The sequence below is a fragment of the Cotesia typhae genome, unplaced genomic scaffold, assembly GCF_013202065.1.
Source record: "Cotesia typhae breed Kobodo isofemale line unplaced genomic scaffold, CoteBio_Ctyphae contig_22, whole genome shotgun sequence".
Taxonomy (NCBI): domain Eukaryota; kingdom Metazoa; phylum Arthropoda; class Insecta; order Hymenoptera; family Braconidae; genus Cotesia; species Cotesia typhae.
Window position 1 is genome coordinate 8,291,346 of NW_027423728.1, and position 21,252 is coordinate 8,312,597.

Genomic DNA, 21,252 nt, shown 5'->3' on the forward strand with positions numbered 1-21,252 from the left:
ACCACCTTCATATTTAATTAGCTTACATCTTACATTATTGATTTTTTTTTAAATAAAAAAATTATTACAAAATTGAAAATTAAAAAAATTTATTTTTATAAAAAATGTGAAGCTTTATTATTAAAAAAAATTTTTTTCTGATAAATAAAAATTCTCAATAATAAAAACATAATTGATCAAATTGAGATGAGTTCATAACTCTATGTATAACAAGATAAAATATTTAAAAGTAATATAATTGACTTTAATTTGTATAAAATCTAAATTTCTAATATTAAAGTTAAATTTTCTAACAGGAAAGTAAAAATTGAAATCAAATTAATTTTTCAGTGTTCATTTAAAAATTTATACACTTAAAATCAAAGTTCATTTTTTCTTAAAAATAAATATTGATTCTATTAACTTTTCAGATAAATAATTAAAGATTTACCTCTATTATTATGATAATAATAATAAAAAAAGAAAAAAAAAAAAAAAAATTGAAGCCAAAATTTTTGAATAAGGAGAATTTAAGTAACAAGTCTCTTAAAGTCTTTAGAATATCACGTGGATCGATATGAAGTAGTTTTCTTTTTACTGTTACTGTTACTGATATGTCCTAGGTGCTGACTCAATAAAAGTGAAACGATTTTTAACGAGTGTTGCCAGTGTATGGGAACGCAGGATCATCAGAGAATCTGGACGACGTAAAGTTGTAAGGCGTCGAGCTCTTGATACTCTCGAGACGTCTTTTATCTGTTGAAATGACGTTAAAAAGAGAAAAAATAATATCACAAAAGAAGAAGATGGAAAAAAAAAAAAAAACAAAGATAAGAGCAAGGAAAAATAAAAATCGAGAATGGCAACAACAAAGGCGAAAGTTTTAACGACGCGACTTTGATATGAAGGAACTTCGGGCCTCGGGTGATCCTGCGTTACCGAAACAATTACAGTTGCCCCAGTATCTCCGTTCACAGGATGTCGTCTTGTCACTATACACGAGAACAAAGTTTCTCAATAAAAAACCAACCGTCGATGGTGCGGGCACCAAACCGCCCGAAAGTTAAGTTTTAAGTCTAGACTTCGAATTATTGATAGCTTTTTTTATACAGATTTTTTCTTTAGGCAACTTTTCGACTTGCAAAAAGATACGACAAACTTTTTATTTGATACAAACATGAGGTATAACTTACGAAAAGTGGATAACTGTACAATTTCGATCAAATCTACCAGTCAATTGACATCCTGGAGAGACGCTGGGGCAGTATTTGTCAATAAATTATTATTTATTTATTTTTATTTTTCATTTATTAATTTAAGTCGCTTCCAGAGGATCGCGATCGCTTACCTTACTTCCACGTTCGTTAAATATTATTTCTACATCCAAAATAGGACCGTATTGCTGAAAAAAAAAAAAAAAAAAAAATTAGAGTGTTATTAATTGAAATATTTTTAATGACTTTTGTTAGAATTGCACTGTACTTTCTTATCTATTGACGTTTTCAAAGATATAAACTCATCCCGATGTTACACTCATTACATCAAGAGCTTTCATTTGAGTACCCACATGCATTTTCATATATTTTTTATATATACATATATATAATATATATAAATATATGAAAAATTGATGTGGGTACTCAAATAAAAGCTCTTGATGAGTGTAACATCGGGGTAAGTCATATTTATCCAAATAAATAAAATCAAACGGGTTACATAAAAAAAAATTCAATGAGAAACTCACTCCAAACATTGCCCTGAGATCAGGATCTCTAAAACGAAAAGGTATGTTGCTGACGTGAAGTCGCTTTGGCTGACCCTTGAGGTCAGTTCCTTGTGTCGCTGTCGCCGGTGTCGTCGCTCCCGACGTAACAGGCACCAAGCTGTTACTCTCAACTCCACCCTCAGGACTTGCTTCAGTCCCACCTGAGGTTGGTGCTGGTTGCTGGCCTCCGCTGTTCGCTGCTGCTACTGCTGCGGCTTGCACTGCTGCTGCTTGCACTGCTGCTTGAAATACCTCTGACTGTTTGACACAAATAAAAAAATTATTAACAATACGAGTTAATTTAAAATTAAAATGTGATCATAGATTTATTAATTAATTTATTATTATTAAAATCGATAATTGAGATTTTTTTTAATTAGAGTAAAATTTAATTGGGTGGGTTATAGTTAACTTTCAGATAAAGTTTTAATATTTCAATTTAAATTAAATATTATTCAATATTTTATGTAAGAAAAAGTAAATAATAAAAATTATTATAATTAACTTTAAATTTTATTGCAAGCAAAGTAATTTTTTAAAAAAGTTAAAAACTCAGAAATTTATATTATAAAAGTTTATACAATAAAAAACTCATTTTAAAAGTTTACTCAGTATAAATAATAATGGAGTAAATTGATTAAAAAATTTTTTTTAATAAGTAACTGAAAAAATAATGCAGATATGTTGATTTAGACAACATAGAGTACAGTACAAACAGATCATTGAAATTTGTTAATAATAATATTTATAGTAATATAATAAATGATGATAATAATAATATATGTAAATGAAATAAGTAATTAATTAATTTAGAGGAGAAATTTGATTGTTCGATTCGATACAAATAGATGGATTTAATAATTCATAATACAAAATCTATGTAGATGAAATTCAATAAATTCTCGAGTGAATTGCGGAATGGAAATAATTAAATTGTTTGGATTACAATGAATTGCTTGAAATTCTCTTTATATTTACTGAATGAAACGGACAGATAAATCGAACTGGTGATGATCGAGCTCACTAAGTAATAAAGTAAATAGTTCTTTGATATTAAATGCAATATACCAGCAGAAGGTGTAGGTCGAGGTGAGCGCATACTGTTTGATATTCTAACACAGTTGTCTCGTTTCTTATCATCTCTAAGTAGAAATGGGTGCCTTTACGAGCTGAGAATACTCAGGACATTGAAGCTTAGCCAACCAAGAAGCTTGCGAACATCCCAGAACTATCGCTTTATGTATTCAACTCATCCTCCCACTCACGATCTTACGATGTTATATATGTCTTACTTGCTATTCTCTTTTCTTTTCTCTCTACTCTATTCTACTCTACGCTTTACTTTACTTTCATGGAAACTCATGTAAATCGAGAATAACTAATTGAGACAAAAAAAAAATTGTAAAGTTCTCTGTTGTCGTGTAGAACACGGTGAAAAAGGTCAGAAAAGTTTATATACATACACAGAAAGAAATTTTTTCTTTTTCTTCTTCAGCTAAATCTTTAAGAAGTCTTGGAAAATTTTTCTAGACGCAAAAAGTTTTGAGAAAGAATAAATATATGTTCCAGCTGGAGATTCAACGAGGAAAAAAAAAGTTTCGGCACGGATTATCAGACCTAGGGAGCTTTACCAAAAAAAAAAAAAAAAAAAAAAAAAAGAAACAAAATAAATTAGAGAATCACGAAGCAAATGTTTGAGAATTATTAGAGGTAGGTAATTCAACCCCAAATTTTCATGAAACCCAAAGTTCGCTTGGTGAGAATATTTCACAAAGTTCACGTACTCTGCCCTCGACATGGCAATTAGAGGATAAATGAAATTATTCCATGTGGAATCATAATTCTTGTGAAGTAAGGAGTTTAATAGAGGTTGAAACTTTAAATAAATGGGTTTGAAACTGCTTTACAGTATATATTTCAAACGAGATATCAAATCTTTATTTTGTCAAAATGTTTTTTACTATTATGAAAATTAATAAATTATTTTTAGAAAATATATTACTCGCCACATAAGCTTAATTTATGTGAATTTGATAAATTTTACGTTAATAGTTTGTGTCTAGCGTTAAAGTTAGAGGAAAATACTTACTTTTTATGACACCATATATTAAACCTATGAAACTATTATACAGCTTTCTGTTCGTATGTTGCAACGAAAAAAAAAAAAAAAAAAAAAAAAAAAAAACAAAACTAATATTGTCAAAAGTTATTGGAGAGAAAAAATAATAAATCTCTGAACTATTTTTTGCTTTAATTGTCAACCTTTTTATTTTATTTTTGATAAAATGAATATGTAAAGTGTACGTTCGTTTTTTTAAAATTCGCATTCACTCGGTTATTCTCCCAACACATAATAGAGCATAAAATACTTATAAATTTCTGCATAAATGACTAAAAAACATAAAACGAAGCTTAATAATATTTTAGTAGCAAAAAAAAAAGCTGTAAAAAAAATTTTAATAATAGTTATTCAATCTTAAACTTAATTATTGCTTTAGATGATCTTCCGTGAGAGTATCAAAAAATTTGTATTTAATATTTCTTATAAAATAATAACCGTAAAGCAAAAACTAAAAGAACAGTAATGGAAAAGGAGATAAAACAGCGTGAATAAGATTTAAGATGAAGGGAAATTTGATTGTAGGGTACAATATTTATCAGAGACCTGGTTTTTCTTGAATTCGCTTTTCTATATGATATATACACGCTCTTTGTAATATTTTGTTCTTTATTCGAGTTGAATTTTTTGTTCATCCCTCTTTTCATGTCATGCCGGTCGTCTCGGGGCGGACAACACCACGGTGAGTGTTTCTACGGTGTTACGTGGCTGGAATGAGTACCGTGAGAACGTTTCTAGGAGAGTACGTGCACTTTTTTTTTTTTTTTTTTCTCTTATCGAGAGGACAGGAAATGGGTTCGTTTGTGGTTCCTTCAGTGTACACTTCCAACACGTTCAAACACACCCGAAGTAATTCGAAAAATAAACTAAAAAACTCCTCGACAATTCTCTGATAAATTTAACTCTTATTTTCAAATAAAATCCGATTGCTCGAGTTAACCCACGAATTGAAAATTTAAGATTAACTCGTTGCTTCTAAAAAGTATCAATATACTTGCCACACCCAGGCATGAATATCAGAAAATTTTCCCTTCATTTCTTTTCTTGCTACTAACCTACTCATTCTGTGAAAAATTTATTTAGCTCGTATTGGAACCGACTGAATTAGGATAGAATATTCATAGTTCGGGTTTTTATTGGATAAAAGCTCGAGGGACGAAAGCCAATTTTGAATTTCATCTTTACGCTAGAAATTTGAATTTTTTTATTGGTAAGAATCATTCCTATTAAGGCAAAATATTTTTTTTTAGAAAAATTATCAATTTTTATTTTTAAATCTTAACACTAAAAATTAGATTAAAAAAAAAAAATCTAACAATTGCCTGTTGATCAACCCCATTTGGAGGAGGTGGTGGACTAAAACTAGTTGCAGCCGGTGCACCAGGCGCAGTTTGATGTTGCGTCCCTTGTGTGGTTTGTATTTGTGGCCCTCCAGAGGTTGCTTGCTGCTGAGATCCGGTATTTTCCTCTTTTACCGGTACTGGCGGAGGTGGTTTTACTTCTCCAGCAGCTCCCGCGGCCCCCACGACCCCAGTTACTCCGTTAACCGGAGGTGGAAATACACCCCCACCGTAAGGCGCAGCCATTCCTGTCTGCACCACGTGCTGTAAAAATAATAAAAACAACATCCAAATTAATATTTGTTTGATACTTTTTCATCTGATTTTACTCTGTATTACGTATAACTAATGTGAAATAAAAGGTTCAAATTGAGCAGCATCTGTAGAAGACATTTGCAGGGTCTGTGAATAAAACATAAAAAGAAAAATTTCTAAAGTGCTAGAGGGCTTTCGATATTGGAGCCCTCCGAGTTACAAGATATTTTTTATTTCAAGAATTCCGATAGGCTGGAAAATATAATGGCTCGACGTAACACAGAAGTCAGAGCTGCCAATTCTCAATGGAAAAATTAAATTTGCTTGAGGCGATGAAAGTAGAACATTTGGCAATACGCCACTGAAAACCTAAGGCTATATAAAGAGAAAGAGGAAATGAAGTGGTGGTATATATTATATATTATATATTATATAGTATATAGTATATAGTATATAGTATATATATATATATATATATATATATATATATATATATATATATATATATATATATATATATATATATATAGTTGTGTTTGGACTCATTTGAAAATTCAAATGTAAAACAGAATGCGAGGAGGGCGAAACACTGGAATCATAACGAATATCCTTGGCTTTCTCTAATCTACACCCTTGCTTCTCGGGTACATTCTAAATCGGTCTTTCGATAAGCTGCGACATGCTGCCTGGCTGTCAGAGACCCCCGGGGCTTTAGAGCTTTCTCTTTACTCTTCTCTTCCTCTACTCTCTTCACCCATACTCACGCTTCCGGGTTACTATCAACCCTCGAGCTAAACACTACAAAGTGGATAATAACCAAGGATAATTATCGAACTGAGCCAATGCTTCCAGCTGCTGCCGCTATTCCGCTTTTATACAATACCATTTTATATATTTTTAATTATTCTTACATAATATTCTTTTTTTTTTTTTTTCTTTAAGCAATTAAATTTAACTGCTCAATTTAAGTTACTTGCTTTTATTGGAAATCTTGTTTTCATCTGGAAATTTTCTATAGTTTCATATTTTATCGGCGTATTAATTTCCGGTATAAGCAAGTGCGCCAATGCGGGAATGCTGAAAGCTTCATCCAATTATTTTATTTATATTATTAAGAGAATAAGAAAAATTTTGTGTCCTGGATAGTCAAATGATAAAATCTGTATCTTGTGAACTATTGACATTTTTTAAAATATAAGCTCATCCCGATATAACACTCTTCAAGACCTTTCATTTGAGTACCCACATCAATTTTTCATATATTTATATATTTTATATATATGTAAATATGAAAAATATATCAAAAATGCAAGTGGGTACTCAAATGAAAGCTCATCAAAGCTCTTGATGATTGTAACATCGAGATGAGCTTATATTTTTATAAATGTCAATAGTTAAGAAAGTACAGTACCCTCAAAGAAAAATATCTTATAATTGCTCGTTTTTAATTATTAATTATTATTCTAGAAAACATTTGAAGAGATTTATAGAGGATAAAAAAATGTTTGTTTGATGAAAATTTTTAAGGAAAAATAATTTTGTATACTCAACACAAGTTGAATAAACTATTTAATGTGTAATGTAAAAGAAATATTTGAATTTTGCTTGAAAATCCTTTTTTAAAAAGTCTGAAGTATGCTTTAAAATGGAAATGAAATGCAAGTTGAGCAAGTAAAAGAAAGGGAGGGTTCTGTAAAGGAGTTTTGTGAAACGATCAAGACGAAGACGCTGTAAAGGAAGAAAATAAAAAACGTGTGTGACATTTGATAGGGAGAAAAATACAGGTTATAAAAATTCAAACGGAAACTTAAGTCTCTCAAGAGAAGTTTAATATTTAAAGAAAAGAAATAAATAGATTTTTATTTTCTCTTTAATGTCTTCTGGTCTTAAGGGATGAAAGTAGGTAAAAGACTCAACCAAACTATTTAAACTTTTATAAACATATAATTAATTTTGGAATAAAAATTATTTATACCTGAGCATCATAGCGTTTTATCCGTAATTTAACTTGTGCCCTTTAATAAATATAAAACCAGTAATCAAAGATTTAATTTATTTTTTCATTTCGTTACAGTAAACGAATTGTAATGTAAATAAAAAAAAAAAAAAAAAGGTATGGAAAAACGAGAAGAGAGAAAGAAAAATGATGGACGTATTTTAAATATACGAAGCGTAAAAAAAGTGAAAAATAAAATTTTTTTTTTCATGTTAAATAAACTGACGGAATTTAAAGTACTCTATTCATATTTGTTTATAAAATGTAGAAGCAATCCAATTTTGGCAACTTATATTTAAAAAAATGATTGATTTGGAAAAATAAAACCTTGTCAGTAAACAGCAATATGAATTTGATATCAATTTCAGACAGGATTAAAAAAAAAAAAAAATACCCACAAACATTAAAATTTTCAGCTTTTAATTGGATACTAATTGGCAAAAAAATTTATAAAATTTTTGGAGTGAATCACCGAAAGTTAATTTTTACCTAAAATTATTTTTTTTTGTAGTTTCTCAGAGCTTGCGATACTAATCTAAAGCACCAGAAAAAAAAAAAAATTCTACTATAGTTTTAAAAAAAAAGTAATAAAGTGTCTTTAAAACTCTGTTACAGATTTTCTTTCTGAAGATTAAAGAACAGACATTATTTACAATTTTTCACGAAACTAAATCCATTGAAAAATATACGAAGTTAGTATATCTATTAAAGGACTAATGACACGTCGAAGATATGTAAGAAAAGATTCTAACAGAAATAAAAGTATTTTTGTTTTAGAACTATCATTTGTAGCATAGTTTACTTGATATCTATTATGAACCATAAAATACAGAGTTATAATCCAGTAATAGTACATAACATTAAGCGAGGAATGTAGAACATTCCAACTCGCGTGTAAAATAGCAACGCGGATTGAGATATCTCACCTTGCTTCGTGATTTGAATATTATTTTTCACAGTATCTGCAACCGAAATTTAGAATTTTGTGATATGATTTTTTTTTTTTTTTTTTATAAAATATTAATTATTAATTTTTTTTAAACATAATAAGGATTAAAATTTATAAAAAAGTAATATTTAAGAAACGTCTAATAAAATTATTTTTTTTTTTTGGTACTTTTTATTGAGTGATTACGAGATGGCTTATGAAAGTTAACAATCAATTAACTTATTGCTTGGATCTAAAATAAAAAAAAATGAAAAATAAAGTGGACGAAAGTTTGTTCTTTGAAAGTTCAACACTTAATAAACCAGCAAAGAAATTTCTTTCAATGTAATAGACTACTTGAGTTTCACTCTGTCTGTAATGCTTTCACGACTTGTTTTTGGCTTTCAGTCTTTTTCCACCCCCGTAAAAAAGGGTAACCATACTAAAAGCAAGTGAGATTGAATGTGAAGAGTCGAGGCTTCTTTGCAAGTAAAACCTTTGGTGTGAAAACCACTTTCACCCTTCTTCATCTTTTCCTTCTTCTTTTTTTATTTCTACCTTTTTCTTTATTTTTTTTCTTCAATCTTCTTTTTCGTTCCATCAACATCAGCATCAGCATCATCAACTTTTTTTTTCCGTCTTCTATTTCTTTATTTTCATTATCCCTGATGCTGCGGTAGCCGGAAGACATTACCACCGTCGCGTTTAACGAAGCGCAAAGTACAAAATTTAAACGTGTAATTGCACTAAAAAATTACGTTAATGACTGACTTAATGAGGTAGTCGACAATTTAAGAGATGAAGAAAAAATGAATAAAATTCAAGTCTCTAAATGGTAGAGAAATAAAATTATAAAACTAAAATGAATAATTGATTTCTGTATTTACATTTTAAATTTGCCAATTCTTGATCTTGAAATATTTTATTAAAATAAATTTGAAGAATCTTGTACCAGCTCAAGGGGTGCTTTTCTAGTGTCAAGAGAAAATTCAGACTAGAAAAGAGGCTTGTAAGAGTGAGAAGAAAGCTTTAAAGTCGCGTTAATTAAGTCGTCACCTCGTTATACGAGCTCCTAGAGAGTCTCGCGTACCCGTTAATGATCCTAAGGCGTTCTTCAATAGACTGCTTTTATTTTTCTTTCGTTATTCACACTACTTCTTTGTGTCTTACTTTTCATCCCCTCATCATTATGCATATATAATTCCTTAATTCAATTTATTAAACACACGACATTTAAGAACATCAAATAAATTATTGTTGCAAGTGATTAAGTTACAACATTTATATTTTTAAGCTCGTAAATCTGAGGATAAAAATTAACAAAGTAAATTTTTATTTTCCAATAAAAATCTACTCTATTAGCTTTTTTTTAATTGTACAAACTAATTAATATTATCGATGCAGCTACTTAATAATGCAATTAAGTTTTGCTAAATATTTGATGAACAATAAATCTACTTTTATAATTACATTGCAGACTATTTATTGGATAGCGAGGCAAAAAAAAATTTTCAAGTGCTAGTTGAATAAAATTTCCAATACTGGGTTCACTTAAATTAAAATATACTTAACGGCAAACAGAGTTTTATAATGTGAATTAAAATCAATTGAATATTTTAAATTAAATTAAAAAAAAAAATTTTTTGAATTCAGCTGCTGGAACTTTTAATGTAAATATATAATAAAATTCATCTGAAAATTGATATAATTGAAGATAATATTGAAATTACGAAACAAGATTATTAAAATTAAAGCTCAAGTATAATAATGTTATAATAAATTCACTGATAGCATGACACATCAATTTAGACGATTGATTCGATAAAAGTTATTTTACTCACGGTTGGTATAATACAACTAGGTTAGAGATAGAGTTTAAATTCTCGCGGGTAGGTTCCGAAATTGCCCGAGGATGAAATTCTCGAGGCGGCAGAAAATCAAATTAACGGCGTCTACGTTCAGTTGGTATAAACTACGGAGCTTTATATGTGAGAGCCTGTGTCTTTGCAACCTAACAACTCTTTTATTATTATTATTATTATTATTATTATTATTATTATTGTATATATCTCTCATAGCATCCCACTCTTTGAATTTAGTACCCGCGTACTCTTATACGTGCTCTCGTTACCACCTCTAGCTAAATATAATACCTTAATTCGTATTAATGGATGGCCCAACGCCTGAGCAAGTTTTATTACTCCATACATTCACACACCTGTATGTCTATCTCGAAATTTTAAACTATTTCTACCCTTCTACAGTGAAAATTCAACTGTTGGTAGAAACTTCTCCTACTTCATCAACCAGCATCCACTTTGAAGCAAGCCAGACTGACGAGTTTCACAATCCACCTGCGCAAGACATTGTTTAACTAATTAAAGAGCTCTTAACAACTGGGCAAGAGTTGCCGTACTCTTGCAATAACTACAATCGATACTTTTATAAGCCACCACTACACTACCACTATTACAGCCATTACCACCACCATTCTCTTCTCGAACTCCAATCTCATCAAGGGAGAATTAATTAAACTGTCGTAATTGAAACTAGATAAAATATTTAACAGCCAATACACTCTATATCTATATCAACACAAACTTTTTAACAAAATCAAACATTCAATGACTTTTTAAGTAAACATATTCGAAAAATAATTTTAATTAATTAGCAACTGAAAAGTTTTTTAAATAAAAACTTGCATATAAATAAATAAAATTTTATTTAATTAAATAATAACTTTTGTTAAATTGCGACAAGGTCGATATTAATATTAGCAACTTAAATTTAAAAAAAAAAAAAAAAATAAGCTTATTTTGTTTATTTATAAACAGTTATCGAGACAAAAACTAAAAAGGGGTCGTTGGATTATTGAGCTGGATTTTAATCAACAAAGCCCTCGAGCATAAAACATAGACTACTTTCTTATCTGTATTTATAGTAAAAGAAGGAAGAGTTTTTCTTTCGTTCAATATTCTATTCAATTTAGTTACTCTTACGGTAGCTTCGGAACAATAGCTTCGATTATTTACCCATCAAATCATTTCAAGCTGCTTCATCTTTCTCAACGTCGCTATTCTATTGTTTTATTCAGAACAATGCCAACAATGAGACACTGCGTTAATCACCTATGTATTTACTGTCGGCTATACAAGATATCTCGGGAGATTAAATTTTAATAGATTAATTAATGCACTTTCTTCCTTGCTTATCTCATTAATACTGACGTTGAATTAACAACTTGAGTACCGAAATATTCAATACAATATATTTTATCAATAGTCTCTATCTAGTAAGATATTTATTATTTAAATAAAATTCAAGTATAAAATACAGCAATTTTTTTTTTAAATTAATTTCAATATTTTTTATGGAAAATAAGAAGCTTTAACTTCTCCAATTCTCACCGGAGCGTTTCTAGATTTTTTTTTTTTTTTAAGAAAATTATCATGGAATAAACAAATAAGAAGACATTGTCTGAAAACAATAAAGTGCTTCGTTTAATTAGTAAAATTATTAAATGGAAAACTTTCTCTTCTTTATTCCAAAGTTTTAATTTCCTGATTCAAGAGTTAATTAATTGAATTTTTCTAACAAAAGTAAAATTAAAAAAAAAAAATTTTCTTGACTCAAGCAATTAATATTTTTTTAGTAAACAGAAGAGTAAAACTAAAAAAAATATATTGACTATAAATTATATTAAATTTAATAAGACAATTAAAGTAACATACGTTCATTATATTAATTAAATTACAGAAAGTTTGTCGAGCACGTTTCCGATTCGTGTGAGTAAATTTGAAGTAAGATTTAGGATTGAGATAACGCAGTAATGAGTCGTCTCTGAGCTCGTCTTTAATTCCCTCGTAAGCGTAAAGTCTGTCGTCTCATGGGACTCACCAGACTGCACAAAACTTGCTCTTGCTCTGCCCATTCTGCTCTTGTTCTGTATACTTATATAGAAGTAATACACTAACATCCTCCCCGAGGCAAACCAGGCCTCTCTATCATCCCGACAATTAGCTATTTACGACAGCTCCCGGAACGGTGGTTAAGAAAACGCAACTTTACGGACAAGGGGTTGGTTTGTTACTTTATAAAGTCTTCTGCAGTCGCATCCGTAGTCAAAAAAAAAAATCTAACCGATTCAAGGGTTTTTAAGATTAAAAAAATAAGTTGGAGTTTTGCAGAGTTCGAACAAAAAACTTTTTTATCCTTTGAATATTTTATTTTATTTTGTTTATTAATTTTTTCGCCCATTCTATAGACACTTTTTACTCCATTTTTATCTTTGTGTAAGTTTTAATATTATTTTTTATATTATCCAAGGATAATGGGAAAAGTTGGGTGGATTTTCGTTCAGCTATTTGAGACGAGGAAATCTGTGAATATTTAATAGAGAAAATAAATGTGGGAGGGTTTTATCTTGCCACAAAGTAGAGTGCAAACTAAAATTATAATATGTATCGATTACACTAAAAGCAGGTATTTCAATCTTGTTTAGATTTCAATTTTTATCTAAACATTTTTAACAAATTAGTATTTTTATATAAATACAAGCATTATGGAAAATTTGTTGAAATATATACATTATCTTAATAAAAGTTATAATAATTGGAATAGAAAAAGGTTGGGTATTTACAAATGCTTGGCGAAGTGTCGTCGTCCTCGCGTGCCGCACGATACATAATAATAAAAAATAAACATAAACATGTTAAAAAAAAAAACAAAAAAAAAAAAACATTTTTAAAATCTATGTATACATGTTATTTCTCTTTCCGTGTACACTAAGATCTTAGACCATTGTTTTTTCAGTACCTGTGGTGGTTAACCCTGTACTGTGGTCTATCTGTGTACCAGCTAGTAAGTGGTACAACTGTGAAAAACTCCACGGCAAATCGACCACGATTAATTCTTAACGTGATAAAAATACTAAAACACACACTTGACATGATTACGTTTATTTTTTTATCATTCATTTAAATTCACGGGTGATCACTTAATTTTTTTTAAGTTTTAAAATTTATATTTAATGTATTATCTAATAAAAATTTAATTTTATTATTTTAAATGATCTTGAGCTTTTGGCTGCATATCAAATATTTTTTTTTTTTTTTTTTTTTTTTCCCAATATTTTGCCGTGGATAAATTTTTTTTATGAATAATTAAAACTTAATGTTGAAAATTAATTTAGCAGATATTTAATAATTTTTTTAATAAATAAATTATTGTAAAAAAAAATTGACATGAAGAAATTTAAAAAAATTAAAAAATGCAATTTTTTTTGAACAAATTTGGCTGTAAAAAAAATTAAAAAATAGTCTAGTGACGACTGCTAACTAATGCCATTAAATTTAAAAAAGGTCCCTGATCACGCAATGCCGATAAATAAAACATTAATTCTATTTTATTAATGTCCAGGGATATTTCTAATTGAGATTTCTGTTTTTAATAATTTCTCTTAATAAAGCGTAAAGTGAAAATAATAATTTTTGCATTAAATATTTGACAATAAAAGCAAAAAATTTTTCCTTTTTAATTATAGAGTATATTAATCGTTTTTTGATAAAAGATATAAATGCATGCCAATATAATTTAATGGATATTCCAACAGAAATGCATTAAACGAAATAAACAGGAATAATTGTAAGTATATTGTTACTCGTTTTGTTCAAAAAGCATCGCCCGAAGCATTCTACGGATCTATGTATACATATGAATGTGTATTATATAAATATAAAATATAGCACAAAATAGCGTAGAACAGAGGAAAACGTAGAGTTTATATGGTGTACACCGAGTTTATACGTAGGTCATGCCCCATGAGAATAAAGCGAAGAGAGGGTGCACATAATGCGTCGCTAACCGGTCCCTCTTTGTGCCTGTGCAAAGGGTGACTCATCGAGATTCGCAGACTGGACCAGAATATAACAGTTGAGCGGTTCAGTGCGTTCTAATTACTGCAAAACGACTAAATGGAAGGAAAAAACTAAAATAATAGTTTAAAAGAAAATCACTTCCTTTGTCCTGCTTTTTTCTAATGTAGCATTATATTCTTGAAAAACATAATGCGAGAACGGTAATCTTTTTTTTTTTGCATAATAACAACGAAAAAATAAGATAATGGGAATAAAAAATTGTAAGGAAGATTTTTAGCCTTAATTTTTTTTAGAAAAATCAAAGAATCAATATTAAAAAAATTTATCCCGGTGGATTTTAAAAAATCTTAAAAATAAAATTTTTAAAACAAAGTTTATTTAAAAAAATAATAAAAATAAAAAATTTTTTTTTCAATTTTTCTAATTTTAATTTTAACACTTTTGGAGTGTCAAATTATTATCAAAAACACGGTGATTTTCGGTTGATTGGAAGCTAAACAATAAATATTTTTGAAAAAGACAGTAGCGTATTTGGTTGTTTAGGGACTTGTTTTACACTTGGGATAGTACAATATCAAAGCGAAACGACGAAGGGATCGCCTTGGGGTACGTAAGAGGGAATATTTTGGCATGATGCCATCTACTCTGGTACACAAAGAGCCAGGCGCAGAGTATAATAGCAGCATACCCGACTAGTAAAGTTTAAACTCTCGTTTTTTTTACTATCAAAAGCATTACCATATTATCATTTTAAATTGAAGATTCTAATATAAATAAATAAAATCTTTTAAAATAATATTGTTCTGTTAATTTATCTCAATCTGGTATTTTAAGACGCGTAATTACCAGGAAACTATTGAGTTAAGTATGTGTGTGGGAGGCTGAACATAAACTCCAGTAGCCCGTGAATCAACATGATGGCGGCGTGTATGTAACATGGTTAATGTTGATGTATTATATTGGAGTATGAGTTGACCGATGCGTACCGTAACGTCACTTCCGACCAATCAAAAACCATCAACGCCATCATCCAGTAGTTATGCCAGCAATATGGCCTACAGTGAGCGATCGTATTCTGGTACCGAGGTTCACTGTTCACTCTATAATACGAACAGCCCAGTGCAGACAAAATGCTGCTAGTTACAATTTATAATAATATCTACATATATCTATATAAAATGCTCCATGTGAAATGTTGGCTTGATTGAATAAAATTCTTCATTCGTTCACATGGAAAATGATACACTCTTCCCGCTATTAAGCTCTGGCGTTACAATTCTGTTTGATATTTTAATTCTCCAATTATATATAGACTATATTATTCACTTAATTAATTATAATATAGTTTTATTCAATCATTATCACGCAACTGAAATTTTATGTTAACTAACACTCAATTTAATAATCATTAAATTGATAATAAAAATCTAATATTTATTTTTAAAAAATAACTCAATGTAAGTAGAATGAGAAAAAAAAAAAAAAATAATTAAATGATTTTTTTTTTTAAATTAAAAATTTCATTTTTAAGAAATTCTATAAATAGTAAAAAAAATTAGAAATATTTTTTTTTTTTTTGGTAATTTGTTTTTGAAATTTTGACATAAAGCTGATATATCATGCTAAATTAGAGTAACAGAGAATGATATAAATGGGTAAGTGTAAGAGCCAGTAACAGTGTTGTGAGACAGCAGATAGATATACAAAGACAGGGAGAGATGTTGTGTGGAACTACACGACAGAGTCGTTACACCCAATTAGCTTCGTTAGCGGCCTCAAGGAACTTCCACGCGCTATTCCAACAACGCGTCAAGCGTGAAACCAAACTATTGCTACTCAAAATTAATAAACTCAAAGACATATATTGTTATTAATTCTTGACTAATATAATGAAAAAGTTTTAAGTAAAGAAAGTGACAATGAAAAATCGTAATTTGGACACACGTGAACGTAAACGACTGTTTATTATGCCAGACGTGTAGCTTGGACAACTGATCGGCTTCCGGTGTGTAGCAAAATAAGTCAATGTGCGAAACACGTAGCAAACTCTGGATGCTTCTATCGGCATGAGAACTAGAGCTAGATAATGTGACAAAGGTCAAATCGATGATCAATGCTCGCTGTTTCGATAGTATTCTTGTCTGTATCTCGATTATCTAGAGCCAGTTGACTATTTCCGGAAAACTCTATCCTCAGAGAACTAAAACTAAACTCGAGATTTTACTTTACATGCAAATATAGACACGTAAATACGTAGATGTCTGCTTCTGCACTCGGTACGTACATTATGTGTACACAAAATGTAAAGTGAGTTGATTGTTTATCCAAGTGGATTGTATCCCTGCGGATGTCGATTCGTACCCCGTGATGACCCAATTCGTTCTATTAAATAATCGATAGCTATTTTTGATATGGTCTACGTAGAATCAACTTGTCCAACAACCTATCTATTATTCATTAAAGCTAATTAAAATTTTTTATTTTTAGGTAACCACCATTGCACATTATCTTCTCAAATAGTTGATCAAGTGTCAAATTGAAGTATTTTATCCCAGTGTCAGAGAATTTGATTGAAAATTTATCAAAAATTCTATAAATAAAAAAGAAAAGAATGCAAGGAATGACAGTTTGATAAACGTCAATCGAAATTGATCTATTTAATACGATTACAGTTTTATTGCATTTGAATCAATTATCGGAGGAATGATTTTTACAAAAATACATTGACTGTAGCCGAATTTAAAAATAAAATTGTTTAAATTAAGGTCAATATTTTAGCTAAATAGTAATCAAGAAAATGTTATTGATTCGACAGTATATTTATATAAATCTAATTACATATTCAACTGTAATTATTCCTGTGCTGAAAAGATTAATTTAAACATTGTCACCGATTATTAACTAAATAATTAATCAAATGATAAGCTAATAAAATTTATTATTGATTAACTCACTAATAAAAATCTCTTTGATAGTAAATATATATCTATGAAAATCGAATTTGACAGATAAAATTATTCGGATATTTTTTTTTTTTTTTTTAAATATTATGTACGTAGTATTTAACAATTATTTCCGACATCCTGTATTCATTTCAAGTTCATATTAATCTATAGGAATAAATAAAGATTTCCAGAAGGAGTAAAGTATTTTCAGGAGGTTCCTCCTCTAGATTACTGTTTCATATGAACCCAAGAGTGAGTAGAGGAAGCTCAGATGCATAACGAATATTTTTCAGGGTCTCTCTCTGGCTTAAAAACTTTTTCGAGTATCTCACTCTGGCCATTACTATCAGCTGCGTCTGCAATTTCTACGTTTAGTCTCAGCATCGGTAAACGAGTACCGTAGATCGTCTGAATAATTCATTGAAGATTACGAATACCTTCCGATCGCATCTCGAATGTTTGGAGGCTTATCTTACTAACACAGACACTCTTAGACTTGCACTATATATAATATAATATAACTTGTTTGCCAGCCAGCCAGCCAGCCAGCTAGCTTCCTTTCTCTTTTCCTCTTCCTAGCACCTTATCATCCACTCACTCTCATTCACTCTCTATACTAGCTTTAACGTTCTCTTATTCCCTAGCTACCATCATTCAGGATACATACTGATGAAGTATGCAACGAGCGTGTTCGAAAACTCTTCTTCTCTTTCTCAATAACTTCCCTTCATGCCAGACATTGCTGTCAAATAATTCGTTTAAACTCCAACGAATCGACAAATATTTTTTATTATTCAACTACACCCAGACAAATGTGTTTTGAAATTCAATTACATTCTTCAAATTTATTATTTAGATTTTTTTTTTTTACTTCTATTTTATGATTACTATTCTCTCTGCGTATTATTGACAATAAAATAAAATTATTGTCAACACTAAAATCACTAAAATAATTTATTTGAATTATAAACTTCTCTAAAATAATTGTGGAAACTTTGTACCATCATATTGATTTGAGGATTAACGCATTAATCATGAATTCAGTGAGAATTAATGGATTATTCCAGGGAATTAAAATATTAATCAAGAGGATTAACATTTTGTTTGCAGTTAAAGCAAATGCTTTTATATTTTGTTTCATAAAAAATTTAAAACGCGTATATTGATTGAAGCTATTTTTAAATAGTCGAGAATATCGAAAATTACTGGACAGCATATTTATCAAAAATACCTCGATGTTACTGGGAAAATGTAAATTTATTTAAAGTTAATTTATTATGTCATTGAAAATTTTATCGTATTTATTTCAATATTTTACGAAAAAGCACAATTATGTGAAGGTTAAAAAATATTTTTCTAAAATAATAATTACAGAGACAGATGTGACTATGTTTTTGTCTGCCAATGATTTTAATCTTACTACGACCAATTAGAACGCTAAGAAGTGGCTGAGTAGAAAGATTGCATTGATAAAATAATAAATAGAGCTTAAAACATTAATTAGACAATAAATATTTATCGAAACAATTTTTTTAAAAATAATCACGGACAAGGATGATAAAAATTAATAATATACAAATTGGTGGCTAAAAATATTTCTTGATTGAACAGAAGTCTTAAGCCTTTTCTTTGAACTGGAGAACAAATCATCAATTTGACGGGAAGCCAAGCTCGTACGAAAATCGTTCAACAGTCTTAAAGGAAACAAAGAATGACCATGCACATGAAGTTAAAAAAAAAAAACTTTGCAAGATTTGTTTAAAATTTTTTTTACTGAAAAAAATCATGTTGTACCTTTTTAAATAGGTATTTTGATATTATTAAATACATAATACGCGTATGAGTTATCGAGTGGACGGTGTTTTACTGTGAGATAAGAGTGCGAAAGAGAGAGAGTCGGGTTTCAAATAAAAGTGGAGGGCCTCGAGGCCCCCGTGATCTCAATTTCTCAACGGACTGGTTTCTCGTGTACCTTTTTAGACACGCAAGATACTGGAAAAAAGAGAAAAGCAAAATTTTTAAGCACAACAAAGACCGATATCATCATCATCATCATTATATTATATTTCCTAAAGATTTCATGAATATGAATTAAACTTTAAGGATTTCGAGATACTCTTGTATAACTACTTGCTTCTATACTGGATACAGCTAAATAATGATACAAACAAAGTGTATGCGATTCAAAACAGGAATAAATAATAGACGCTTTGATTAACGGTTTACAATTTAATTTGTAGTTCCATATTATAATAATAGCCTTGAAGATGGCTGGGTTATAGGGCAAAACTTTTCAGGTATGTACAACTCGGATGTTGAAGGCTAACCAGAAAAATGTTTTACCTGCCAAGCACGAGATGGATTAACAAAATAAGAAATGTCTAAACTTTTTATTTTTTTATTAGACCCATCGTTGCATCTCAGAAAAAAAGTCAAAAGTATTTTTACAAGCTTAAAGTCGACTGCGTTGGAATCTTTCCAAATTTCGTTTTAAATTAGTGACTAATTTTTAAAATTATATATTTTTTGATTCATAGTGTTAAAAATATTCACAATGAAAATTCCACATTTTTTTAATTTAGCAAATTGTAAATTTTTTTTATGTGTAATGGACAATTGGAGAATTTTGTAATTATCAAGATCGGACTTTTTGCATTAAATTGCAAAAAGTACACCGTGGAAAATTTCCTTGGCCTTACTTTGCATAGATAGCGGTGATAGGACTATTATGCATCGTAGATTTTTTCTATAAAATGCGATTATCTAGCACATCACATATGAGATCGTTTTATAGTATAGTGACCGGTTAGCTAACGCTACACACATAATACTTTACACGTAAATGTTGAACATGAACTTGGCGCGAGACTCTACCGAGGTTAAGTTTGTAGATCTAAGACCACAATAAATAAAAATATGTATCTATGACGATGATTAATAATTTTCAAATAAATTAATTCTGAACATAAATATTCACTATTTAATCGATATATGTTGGGTTAGTGACCTTGAAATAGAACTTGATTAGTAATTACCGTACAATACATAGATGTTTATGTTTGTCTTTCCAAATAGTTTGGTAATTCCAGCTGTAACCTTTATCTTTAATCGCAACTTTAAGCAGTTTGTGGCAAATTTTAAGCAACTAACTAAAACTCAAATAAATATTCAATTTAAATTTAACTTTGAGTTACTTTAGAACACTGTAAGTACGTAAAATAATTATTTCAGCATCGTAATCAATTAAATTGAATGTGTAGACCGATATCATTTGACAAAACGAATATTTATTTGTAAGAATGTTGATAAAATTTTTTCCCCCAAGCGATTTTTATTGAAGTTTTCGAGTTTCAGAAGTAATATTAAGGTATTATATGAACCGTAAGTGGCAAAGAAGGTAAAATATCTGGATTATTTTTATTACGAATTCAAACGAAGTAAACACGTTTAAAGAAAATCATTTGATTTTACACCTGTCTTTTTTTTTTTTTTTTTTTTTTTTTTTGAGTAATTATAAACGTATTAAATTATTCGAATAGATATTATTCATCATATATTAAGCTTGTTCAAACGTATTAAATAACCAAGTAGCAATTAGTTAACGAGAACCGCAATAACAATAATATGAGAAATATCAATGGATTAACAGTCTCAATAACAAAGTAACAATTGGAGTGTTTACAGTACTATTGACACGAGTTTAACCAGGTACACCTATTTCACAATCTCATTAAGACTTAACGTTTGAACAATCAACAAATTCTCATTGTAGATATATACAGTTGGAAGCGCAAATGATAGTGACGATTGCTATACACAATCAGTATAACCGTATTTCGTCGTCACTTGAATTTCGGTTGAATGCCGAGACAACAACCGCGGAACTTCAATTCAGATTCAAAGTGAATTTGCGAGGTTGAAATGATACAAACGCTGTTTCCTGTTCCTCTGTGGATGCACTCGCGCTCTCTCACTCTCATCTCGACAGCCACCCACCATTATTATATTACTATATTATTATATTATTATATTAATATATTATATTATAT

General features: G+C 29.4%; 1 protein-coding gene across 16 annotated transcripts in view; it reads right to left on the reverse strand.

Annotated features, from left to right (window-relative positions):
• The window catches only part of LOC141538467 (RNA binding protein fox-1 homolog 2), a 74,472-nt gene that overhangs the window by 41,133 nt on the left and 12,087 nt on the right, over nucleotides 1-21,252 (reverse strand). For all 16 annotated transcript variants that reach the window (XR_012481058.1, XR_012481059.1, XM_074259940.1 and 13 more), the window contains exons 3-5: nucleotides 5,180-5,467; nucleotides 1,724-2,002; nucleotides 1,328-1,381 (exon numbers count right to left, since the gene is read on the reverse strand). Coding sequence is in view for 14 of the 16 variants with exons in the window: in XM_074259940.1 (XP_074116041.1) it covers nucleotides 1,328-1,381; nucleotides 1,724-2,002; nucleotides 5,180-5,467 (621 nt within the window). In the remaining 2 variants the exon portion in view is untranslated. The remainder of the gene's footprint in view (nucleotides 1-1,327; nucleotides 1,382-1,723; nucleotides 2,003-5,179; nucleotides 5,468-21,252) is intronic.